Source organism: Mytilus edulis, chromosome 4 (genome assembly GCF_963676685.1).
Source record: "Mytilus edulis chromosome 4, xbMytEdul2.2, whole genome shotgun sequence".
In the NCBI taxonomy this organism is placed as follows: Eukaryota; Metazoa; Mollusca; class Bivalvia; order Mytilida; family Mytilidae; genus Mytilus; species Mytilus edulis.
Window position 1 is genome coordinate 89,970,057 of NC_092347.1, and position 12,501 is coordinate 89,982,557.

The 12,501-nt window shown below is 31.4% G+C and overlaps 1 protein-coding gene across 1 annotated transcript; it reads right to left on the reverse strand.

The window, feature by feature from the left end:
* Nucleotides 1-4,608: 4,608 nt before the first annotated feature.
* LOC139520967 (cAMP-regulated phosphoprotein 19-like) lies at nucleotides 4,609-12,229 on the reverse strand. The gene is made up of 3 exons (XM_071314082.1): nucleotides 12,068-12,229; nucleotides 7,738-7,836; nucleotides 4,609-7,386 (listed from the first exon to the last, which is right to left on the reverse strand). Exons 1-3 carry the CDS (start codon nucleotides 12,140-12,142, stop codon nucleotides 7,195-7,197), a joined length of 366 nt encoding a protein of 121 aa, XP_071170183.1. The 5' UTR covers nucleotides 12,143-12,229; the 3' UTR covers nucleotides 4,609-7,194.
* Nucleotides 12,230-12,501: the final 272 nt, after the last annotated feature.

Consider the following 12,501-nt stretch of genomic DNA (forward strand, 5'->3'; position numbering starts at 1 on the left):
ATGCAAGTCCTTAGAGTGTTTTAAATCTTAGCTAAAAACTCATTTTTATCGCATTGCTTTTTTATCAGACTTTTTCCTTTCTCTTTTACGGGTTTTTACTAGTTCATGTAGTTTTTAAACTTTTAATGCATTTTGTTTGTATACCTTTTTAGGATGATTGCTTGTTATGCATACTTTTAACCTAGATTGCTATTTATTTTTTAATTTGTTGTTTTACAATGTTTTTTTTTGTATCGACCTTTTATGGTAGGCATTTTTGTTTTATATTTTAAGTTAGTATTTTTATGTTTTTGTCTTTGATTTGTTTTAATTACCATGCTGAATGTACAGCGCCTTAGAGTAATTTTTATTTTTTATATAGGGCGCTCTATAAATTTCTTATATTTTTTTTATTATATCCATGGGAAGACCCACTATCATCATATATTTACGAGTGGGTCCTCCCATGGATAGAAACAAGTGCCTGTGTTCGGAAAGCCGAAAAAACCTTCAAGACGACTTCATTACTAGGACTATCTTATGATATGCAGCAAATAAAAAAAATCAAGTAAAAAGGACCTTATTTGAGTAAAATATAATTTATCGAGAAAACCTCACAAACCGTGAGGTAAAAAAAGGGGGGAATATACCATGGCGGCGTCACTTACAACAGTTTTGTTTGTTTTTCTGCTTGGTTATGGCGGTGTCTGTTTTTAATGTACTTCTAATTCTTGTTTGTTCGGCATTAGATAACGTCGGATATTTCCATTCTCTTTAGTTGGAATTAACATAGTAAACGAAATGTCCAACACTTTCTTTACCCTCGTACAATTAATAGTGTACAATTTACTGTGTGAAACTGGCTACTGAAAATGTTCAAATGAAATTCAGGCGAACCTTTAAAAAAATAATTGTATTATATGTCTCTGGTTGTAGATTCAATATTATAAAACATATACACCACATCATATCTTTTATTCAAGATAAAATTGAGAATGGAAATGGGGAATGTGTCAAAGAGACAACAACCCGACCAAATAAAAAACAACAGCAGAGGGTCACCAACAGGTCTTCAATGTAGCGAGAAATTCCCGCACCCGGAGTAGTATGCATGGTAGACGTCAAAATGATAAATAAGACGCAAATAAAAGAAAAGTATCAACTACAATCATGATATCTTATTTTTTTTATTTTTTCAAGCAAAGTGAAAAAGTAGGTTATTTTTTTACATGTATCAGTGTCAATGACTGGTGAAAAGAGAAACGGCGACATGAAGTGATCTGACACGACCCTTAATAGAAACTCTTGTAAGACGTAAGGACATACTTTCAGTCCTCTTCTTGTATGCTTGACGTATCTTTGTTCAAGTCTCTTATATGAGAAGCTAAACACCGACCTCTCCCCACACTGTACTGTGTGAATGATACATACAACTCTTTTTCTATCAAGTTAACTAATTATAAACGTTCACACGTAGTTCGTATTTGGGTTAGTTTAAATCACCTTTCAATTGAAAACTTCTTTTTACGTCCGAACGTAAATTTTAAAACGAACTGCACTGCTCGAAAATTCAACTGTCCAAAACGACAAACGATGTTAACTTTTCATTCGCAGTATCAATAAATTAATCATAATCTAATTCAAATTACATTTTAGAAAGTGTCACAAAAACTTAATTTCACACCAGCCATTGCAGAATATTGTTTTCAACTGCATACCTTTTTAGTTTGATCCAACATTGTTCTTTACTGATTACTAGTATTCAAAGTCAATTTAGAATGCTGTTAAAACAGCACTTATGTTAAGATTGAAGTACACATTGATATTATTATGTTTTGGCAAAACTTTTAGGAACTTTGGTCCTCAATGCTCTTCAACTTCGTACTTTATTTGGTCTTTTAACTTTTTTGGATTCGAGCGTCACTGATGAGTCTTTTGTAGACGAAACGCGCGTCTGGCGTATATACTAAATTTAGTCCTGGTATCCATGATGAGTTTATGTAAACAAAACAAAGATTTTGTTACAACAAAATTGTGATAATGAGGTCAAGTACAAAGAATATGCAGTGGCGGATCCAAAAGGGGGGGGGGGACGATCAATGCATTCGAATGGGGACATGTAGTTGAAATCCCCTTTTGTCCTGGGTTAGGAACCTCCCTTTGTAAAATGGCTGGATTCGCCCCTGACATCTGACAGACGGAGACTTCGTAACATAAGGCATCTAAATACCAAGTTTGAAGCATTCGGACAGTTTTTATCCTTCTAACATTTAAAGCTTTCAAATGGTTAGCTAACACCGCCGCCGCCGTATCACTATCCCTATGTCGAGCTTTCTGCAATAAAAGTGGCAGGCTCGAAAAAATGAAAACACAATTCGTTTCTCTTGTCAAGAATTTCAGTTCCGAGTTTCCCATGAAATATCTGATTACAAAAGTACAATAATTATATTCATGTTAGATTCTAATTCAATTACAAAGGCTTGAAGTCCGCATTATGATAATAGATATAATGTTGTTGGATTCAAAACCTTTACTTTTTCGTTAATTAATCTCTCATGTCTTTTTAATCTGAACCTCTTGCTTTTTCTCGGGGGGATTAGCTGTCAAATTAATGTTCACCAATTAGACTAAAGTTCTCATATTTGATTTATAACATACTAAAATGTATATCGAAATTATAAAGTCAAGTTCTCTATAATTTAATGTCAGTTTTTCTTACATATTGTTTTCTAGAGGTGACCTCTGAAGAAAGCTGATTGTCACAGAACCAGATTTAAACATAGATAGATAGATAGTGAGCACATGCAATTAGATTTCTATAAGTAAGTTTGATTTCATATTAAAGCTTAAACAAGAATGTGTCCATAGTATACGGATACCCCACTCGAACCATCATTTTCTATGTTCAGTGGACTGTGAAATTGGAGTAAAAAAAGTTTCATGTTGATTGGACTTCAATTTCATTAAAAACTACATTGACCAAAAACTTTAACCTGAAAATCACACAATCATTTTCTATGCTCAGTGGACCATGAAATTGGGGTTAAAAATCTAATTTAGCATTTAAATTAGAAAGATCATATCATAGGGAACATGTTTACTAAGTTTTAAGTTGATTGTACCAAAGACTTTAACTTAAAGCGGGACAGACGGACGCAGAGACCAGAAAACAAAATGCCCCTGTACTATCGTAGGTGAGGCATAAAAATATGTTAGTTATGGTTTTTGCCTGTATAAGAATGAGTTTTTGTCAATCACATAGTTTACCTTTGTTTCACTTTCAATGCTGACATTTTTCTCTTTTAATATGACTTCTGTGACCTTGATGCTTTTGGTTTTTGATTCCTAGCATTTTCTTTCTTGTTTCTTGATTCTATAATTTGTTACTGCAACTTTTACTCTCCTCCTGTTACATATACAGTTGATCCTGTGCCTGTTATTCCTTTGTTTAATTTATTTGGCCCTTTTACTTTTTGACCATAAGCCTTTTGATCTTTCAGTCTAATGTGGAGTGTTTGCTTTTTTGTTGTCTTATTCGGAGCCCATTTGTGTTTATATTGTGAGTTTCATAACCTTTTGCTTTTCTGTTTGGCCCTTTTACTTTTTGACCATAAGCCTTTTGATCTTTCAGTCTAATGTGGAGTTTTTGCTTTTTTGTTGTCTTATTCGGAGCCCATTTGTGTTTATATTGTAAGTTTCATAACCTTTTGCTTTTCTGTTTGGCCCTTTTACTTTTTGACCATAAGCCTTTTGATCTTTCAGTCTAATGTGGAGTTTTTGCTTTTTTGTTGTCTTATTCGGAGCCCATTTGTGTTTATATTGTAAGTTTCATAACCTTTTGCTTTTTTGTTTGGCCCTTTTACTTTTTTACCATAAGCCTTTTGATCTTTCAGTCGTCTAATTTGGAGTTTTTGCTTTTTTGTTGTCTTATTGGAGCCCATTTGTGTTTATATTGTAAGTTTCATAACCTTTTGCTTTTCTGTTTGGCCCTTTTACTTTTTGACCATAAGCCTTTTGATCTTTCAGTCTAATGTGGAGTTTTTGCTTTTTTGTTGTCTTATTCGGAGCCCTTTTGTGTTTATATTGTAAGTTTCATAACCTTTTGCTTTTCTGTTCTTTTATTTGGAGCCTACAACATTCTTGTTGTTCAATTCTGAATCTGAGCAGCATTTTCCATGTTTGATTCTGCATGCTTTTGTTTCATTCAATGTTTGATTTGGAGTTTATTGCTTTTATGTTGTTTATAAGCCTTTTGCTCTTCCTTAATGCTGATTGCTTAGTAAAGAAGCAGCAAAATATCAATTTTGAAGTATTAGGGTTTACCAGGCCGGTAATCAAACCTAGAACCTGCAGCACTTGAAGCAAGCGCAAAATCATAAGCTACCTGAGGCAGTTGACGTTACATTGACCATGAAAATGAGGTCTAAATAAGAAGAATTCTGACAAACAGACATCAACACTTTACATATATTACATTAATCAATTGGAGTTAACCTATTGATATCGTTTGTAGTATAAAACAGAATTTCCCAGGAAAAACAAGTAAGCATATCATTTGTGGACAATATAAGGAACTTATGTGCTCCTTTCTATGACTATGAACATGGCCGTTAGCAAAGAAAACTAAAATTAGTTTCATATTTATAATTACAATATGATTCTGTATGTACATAAACAAACATGACTTTTAAATTTAACAAATATATATATAATGTTTGTAAATAAACACAATAAGCAATGGTCTTTGCAAAAATGGCCTCTTTTAAGAATAGAAATAATAGCACTTACACTAACCAATTACTCAGAAATTTCTACCAGAACAAATTTGATAAATGGCAAATGCAATTCATACATCAAAAAATTGTATTAGTCTTCAATATCTAGAAACCTTCACCTTGGTTTTTTTCGGATCCTTTGCAAAATAGTTACATCATTACCATTAATGTATAAAAAGATTACTGTAGTTCACAAATACATTTTATCTCATCCAGGAAATGTCATTGCAAGTAAAACATTTGCTTGGTAAATCTATAAATAGTCTAAGAAATGATCAATCAATTTACAACATAACCATGCATACTCTAAATACATACAAACATAAATAACAAGAGAACAAGGTCATATAAATAATATTCTCTGCTTCCGAGCCGAAAGGTATTGATCTATTATATAGACACAAAACATTCAAAAAATTATTTTTTGTTTTTGTTTTCTTCCCTGCTTAGAGTCAAAAACATAAATCTTGAATAAGGTCATTGAAGTAATAGTTTTACTGATTGATTTTGAGTTTTCTGTGTCATGGTTTGAGGAATGTTTTTATCCTTTTCAATTTTGTTTTGTATATCAACAGAGAATTTGAATAATACTTGGAATACCAAATATACACACTACAGGACTTTGAAAAAAAATAATAATCTTGATTTATTTGCCAACTTCATTTACTCAACTCTTTATCTGTTTTAGTGTTTATATAATTGTGATTTCAAAGCAAATTATAAAAAAACAATTTTTGCAGTAGAAATCTTTTCAATTAATGAAATTTTAATGTGATTACATGTGTTCTGAAATCTCTTAAAAAGCAATAATTATTAGTATAAAAAGTATGAAAGCTTTCGTTTATCTCTGTTATTCAGTTCACAACAAACAGTTACACATTTACTTTGTATAAGTAGTATCCCATAATCTTGATTATGACAAATAATTACAACTGTCCGTCATGTCTATACAAAATTAAAAACAAAAACAAATGATCTCTTTGAAAAAAATGAAATCAGAAAACTTAAGAATTCTTACCAAAAAATAAAGAAAAATTCCCAATACAAAAGTATTGTTTGAAACACAATCCCTATAAATACATGTACAAACAGTACAAAATACCAATATTTAATGTTTTATTAATTGATATATAGTAACTTAGCAATTGACTTTTTGATTGGGAAAAATGACTTCTGGAAATATAATTGACTGCGAGCCTCAGATTCAAAAGCTTATTAATTTAAAGCAAAACTACATGTAACAGCAAAAACAATCATTTTTTTTTATAAAAATATGAAATACTTTTGTGCACTTCAACATTCACCCATTTCATATCTCGATTTTAATTAGATGTTATTGTTAGTTACAATATCATAATTTGGGGACAATTTTATCTTCAATAAATATTGCACTATTCTGTCAATTATTAGTCAATGTCAGAGAAACAACATCACTACAATGATGGTCTTTTCTAACTTGTTCTGTTACCATGGTCACATGAACAAAACAATGGCAGATTCTCTCAATTTGTTCAGCTACCTTGGTAACATGAAAAAAACAAATGGCAGATTTTCTAACTTGTTCTGTTACCATGGTAACATGAACAAAGCATTGGTAAATTCTCAAATTGGCTAGTTACCATGGAAACAGGAACACAATGATGGTAGATAAATTAACTTGTTCAGTTACAGTTTCAATTACATTTCATTTCATTCAATCAGTTCTCAATTAAATATGGTAGTGGTACATGTATGTGTAGCATTCAAATATATATTTTTTGTCTTCTTAACCTAAACAAATGTTAAGAACCTGTGCCTTCTTAATTCATTTTTTTTTCAAATTGTATCCTGTTATCTTGGTTTCATTTTACAAATTTACTCTTCAACTAACAACTTTTTCCTACATTGAATCTACCAGCCTGAAGTTTCAAGATTAAAAATAACAGTAATTATTTACTCTCTTAAATGTTCTCATAGTATTCATATAAAATAATAAATTATTGTTAAACTCAAGCCAGAATATGACTCAGTAAAAGAATCCAAAAGTAATGGCAATCAAGAAACCAGTTTCTGATTAGAAAATTTAAAGAACTGTGGACCAATCATACTTTTGTACAGGCCTGACACCACTTTTTTTCCTTATTTAAACCATCTATCATGATCATTGACATACTATTTCTCTGAAAATGAATAACTTAAATTGATCAAAAATGTACATGTTTATATACCATGAAAATTCATTTTACTTCTCAAAAAATAATTGAACATGTGTTTATAATTTTTGTTTTACACTTGAAATACTGTATATGGACCTTAAAGAAATGTGATGCTCTTGAACAACTTGGCAAGCATACAGTGGAAGCAGACAGACAATACACTTTGTGTGTCCTTACTGTCAATCACTTAAATCTACCAATATTGTGGCATCCCTGATTTCTATGACTCTGGATGAATGTAACATCTATGACAATTCTCCTTCTGCTAATCTACTCTGTATGATGGAGGGTTTTCTAGGAGGTAAGGATTCTGGTGTCGGGATAGCATCTCCAATTGATTCCTGTAATATCATCTTTTCTGTGGGCGCCAAAGGGGTCTTTGGGTTGTTCATCTTAGCTTTGGCCATATTGTAATCTCCGGAATCAAAATACTTTTGCTAAAAAAGAATTAAAATAATCTTATTAAATATATATACATACATACATGTATCCATCATTTTCTATAGCAGATTAGTTATAATTTTGCATGATTAAAGACAGGCAGATAGACAAGAGTGCAAACCTTAAGTCCTCTTTGTCTTCGTTGGTAGGGATATCTACTTTTTTCACACTCAAGTTTTTGCCCATCTCTTTCAGTCTTTGTAAGGAATGTCTTATCCATCTTGTTTTGTACAGCACTATGCAATTTAATTAGAGTTGTTCTTGATCAATGCTACAGTTTCTTTGTATAATTTTTGGCAATAGTCCTTACAGTCCATCTTAGTTTGAATACCGGTATTTCTACTTACCCCTCTCTGTAATCTCTTGGCCAATAGTCCTGATGGTCCACCTGGTTTCACATTGGGATATTTAGCTTTTAATTTGGCTTCTTCCATCATCATTTTCTCCTATCAAAATTAAATACTTTATATGTTAGTTAATCATGTTTCTCTGTTTGATATGTAATTATAAGCTGATTTCGAAGAGATTAAATGTGATGGTCAAGAAAATGGAAGTCCTCACTTAATCATGTTAATGCAAGTAAATGTAAAAGTCAGGTAAAGTTAGTTTTCTTGTTTGAATTGTTTTGCATTTGTCATTTCAAGGCCTTTTATAGCTGACTGTTCATTATGCAGTATGGGCTTTGCTCATTTTTGTATGCTGAGCATTGACCTATAGCTGTTTATTTCTGTACGTGTGGCACTTGTCTCTTGTGAAGAGTTGTCTCATTTGCAATCATACATTGTCATATGCATACTACATCTTATTTTTTTATATGTGTTCCAGACCGTATGAGTATTTGCACCGTATGCGTACTTTTTCAAAATACTCATACGGTCTGACTAATATTAAGAAGTTGGTGAAGTTTATTAAATACAAATGCATATAACAAATCAACATAACGTAACTCTCAAATTGTTATAAAAAAGTGCAACTGTAATTGAAAAAAAAACTTTATATTTTAACTATTTAACAGATTCATGCTTTTTAAATCTGTTAATCTCTTGTATAAAGTATGTCGATCAGTAATAGTTAACATGAATTGAATAAGATCACTGAAATTGAAGATATATCGGAAGTAAACATAATGTAAGAGAACAACTGTTTTCGAATATTTAGCAACTTTATCAAAAAATGTAAAATGCATAAACTGCAAACATTTAAATGTAAAAAATTTACGTTACTTGTGGAAGCAAGCGTCACCTTGGGTGAGAGTCCCAAAATATATAGGATTCAGATATACAATTAAAAAACTATTTAATTTCAATAGTTCGTTTGTTCATTTAATCCATCTAATTGTAATAATAACAATTTGTAAAACTAAAAAAAAAAAGATTGTGATAAATGTTTGTTTAAATTTAACCCATATGATGACATGTATGGTTAGCTCGTACTGGACCATACGCGTATACTCATACGGTCCGACCGTACGAGTATACGTATATGGTCCAAATACTCATATGGTCTCATATACTAAGAGATGATCTAGTTTTACAATAAATGGATAATATTAAAAATTAGTAAAACTGTTTGATCTTTTAATATTTTTTTCTTTAGAGTGGGGTGCTAATTTTCGCCACATCTTTCCATGTTTTCTACAGTTTATGTTCAGGTCTAAATGTTTTTGAAGTATACTGATATTTCTATATGAACATTGAAGATAACTTAAAATGCAAAATATACTTAAGGCCACACCAATTTAATTCCTTGTTCAACGGACCCACCCGCACTTATTTTTTTCAAAACAGATTTTTTAAAATTTTTATTATATTCCCTCTTCCTGCATCCGGAAATGTAATCATGTCCATTTCCCGCACCGTTTTTTTGTAAATATTAGAAAAAGATCTCAACATTTGTTTTTAAAATCACAGTATATTCTTTATATAACGATTTAAAACCTATAAGCAACCCACAACACTGTAAATATCTGTGAGAATATTTGTTTCAGCATGAAACAAATTTGTTCAAAGTGGGAGTGCCACGATATAAATATATAACACCGGAAATACCTGTACAGAACAAAACATTGGTTTCTTTCCCCCTGACTTATGTTCCCTATCAAAAAAGTTCGTTGTTAAAATAAAATACATGTACAAAGAATTTCTGAAGGATTTGCCTTCAACTGCAATTATAATGTATTCTGACGGTCATACCCGCTGCAGGTTTGTACACCTGTCCTGATTGATTAGGGACCTGTCGTTCAGCAGTTATCGTTTGTTAATGTGGTTCATTGGTATTTTCCCGTTTGGAAATATAAATTAGATCGTTGGTTTTCCTGTTCGAATTGTGTACAATTCTAAGTTGTGGTCCCTTATAGCTTGCTGTTTGGTCTGGATCAAATCTCTGTGTAAAAGGCCGTACTTTGACCTATGTTTGTTATTATCAGGTTATTCCTCAGACAAGGGCCTTGAACATGTTGAAGGGGTCATTTTTCCATGTTTACTGTTGAGTGTTGTAGAAAAGAAAAAAGAAATACTAAGGATTTGTATAGTGCTACTATACAAAACCTTTGAAAACTTTTTTTACTCAAAAAGAGGAGAAATACATTATATTTAAATTACACTACTTTTCTAAAAGAGGTGTTCACTTATTTTGAATAATATTAAACTGTTAAAGTAAATGTGTTAACATGGTTAAAGTCCAGGAATATTACAAATTTCTTGGACATGTTTTGACCATTAAATACCATATAGATATTATAGTTTTTTGAGAAAATATTAGCCCTTTTGTACTAAAAGGCTTTTTACAATTTTTTTTTTATTACAACTTATATTAACCCCTCATAAAAGGGATATTCATAACATTAACAGATTAAGGGGTTGTTCTGTACCTGATTATGACTTGGATGGAGAATTGTCTCATTGTCAGTCACACATACATATAGACCAGATTTAATTATTCAATTATTTCTTGTTGAACAGGGAAAAATACTTCATACCATAAATTAAAGAAATGTCAAGGTACAAGTGATAAATTAAGTTTTAATATAGTCAAAACATACTTTTTTATGTTTACAAAAAAAAATTAGAATCGCTCGCCTTTCATGCCTTTACTTTTTAAGCTTCGCCTCAAGAATTTGCAAATTAAATATTTTTTTATTTAAATTTTCAAATCGCTCGCTCGCCCCAATTTTTGGAGTCCAAAAATCCGTAGAACAAGAAATTAAATTGGTGTGGCTTAAGCTTGAAAACCGGTTTGTTTTAAGAAAATCATCTGAAAAGTTAGATTAAAGGGTGTTTGAAATTTCCGGATGTTTTGTCAATGGGGGACACATATTCGCCGTTTTTACACATCTATTTAAAACCAAATAACCACAAATTTTTATCAAATCAATTGCATTATAGATGAATAGCAGACATTTCAAAGGTATAATGAATTCAAAATTAGGGCATTCAGTCAAATATTTTCTTAGAAATACTTCTTTGAAATCGTGTTTTTTATTCAGGAAATTGTCCGAAAATCGTTGTCCGTTTTTCGGTCATTTTCGGTAGGAGCCGCAATTTTGTTTCAGTTTAAAAAAATATTATATTTGTTATAAAAATATAATTTTACGGGTACATTTCTTCCATTTCAGCCATCCTTTGAAGTTTTTACACCTCAAAATCCTTAAACGGCGAAATTGTGTCCCCGGCGAAAATGAGCACCCCATTCTATCATGAATTTATAGCAGGTATTCATAATCACATATATTTATCTTGTGGCACAATAATCAAGTGAGTGAAATATATAACATGAATGAACTTAAGTGTAAAAAACAAGTTTCATTGCATGATAAAACTAGTAATCATGGTAATAATTATGATAATAGTGCTAGAACAAATAAACACATACAGATATGTATACATTTACAACATTGAAATTTGGAAGCCCAACTTTTTCCTACAATCATGACAATGGTCAGTGTTCCAGCTAGGATTTCAAAAGGGCAGGGTGTCAATCCTGAAAAAAGGGCATTTAACACGTGATATGATAATATGAAAAGGGCATGTTTTAAAAAAGATATTAATCACACATTGTGTTTATTCGTTGAAATCACCGTTCATACAAGAACTGACAAACTTGTCAAGCAGCTTGTCACACAAGTTTTTAAATCATTGCTTGGCACAGTTAAGCTTTATAGGCAGCATGTTTTGAAAGGTGTCCTGCATCATTCTGTTTCTATGGTCTGACACTCTTTACAATTTTCACCTTTCTACCTCTGCTGTGCTTAATCCTCAATCCTCAATCTTATGGCCTTATGGCACAACTCTTCTCATTGGTGCATATTACGCCCTATGTGTATCTTCCTCCATGTATTTTCCTCCATGTATTTTCCTCCTTAATGGCAATACAGCACAAAACAGCTGTGCTCAGAAAATGTACAATGTTAAGCAGTGATGTAAAACCTTTTCCAAATAATCCACAATATTGACTTGAAAAAAAATTGTTGATACACTACAAAATGATGATCAGAATAACCTCAACCTAAAATATTACTTACTTACTCTTTAAACCTCATAGCTTGTGTGGAAAGAAATAACTCTAACATGAAAATTATTCATTAAGAAATGAAAAATAAAACAAAACAAAAATGATGAAAAAAAGATCTCTTTTTGCACCGAAACTACTCATAGAACGAAACAAATGTTAATGTTTAACCTTTATCGTCATTGTTGTGGGTTCAGGTGCAACAAATTCTGGCTCTTTTCGATCTATTGTTCCTTCCGATGACATGTTTATCTTGTTTTGAAAGGCTCTCACTAATTTTACAATTGGAGATGGAGGCGCTCACACGGTATTGTAATATCAACCAATCAACAGCAAAGATTTAATTATCCTCTTTTAGTATGTGGTTTAGCCCAAAACCTAAAAGACATCACGAGTAGAAAGGAACTAATCTAAAATTTTAACATTTTTAAAGTGCACTTATAAATGCAGCATAATTACAATTCAATTATCGCTACAAGACAAAGCACACAATACTTTATGGATGTACTTAAGGATGTACAGAATATTTTTTTTATTTCCCAAATTGCAGGGCCCTTAAAGGGCATAAAATCAGATAACATTACATAATTGGTAACAACAACAAT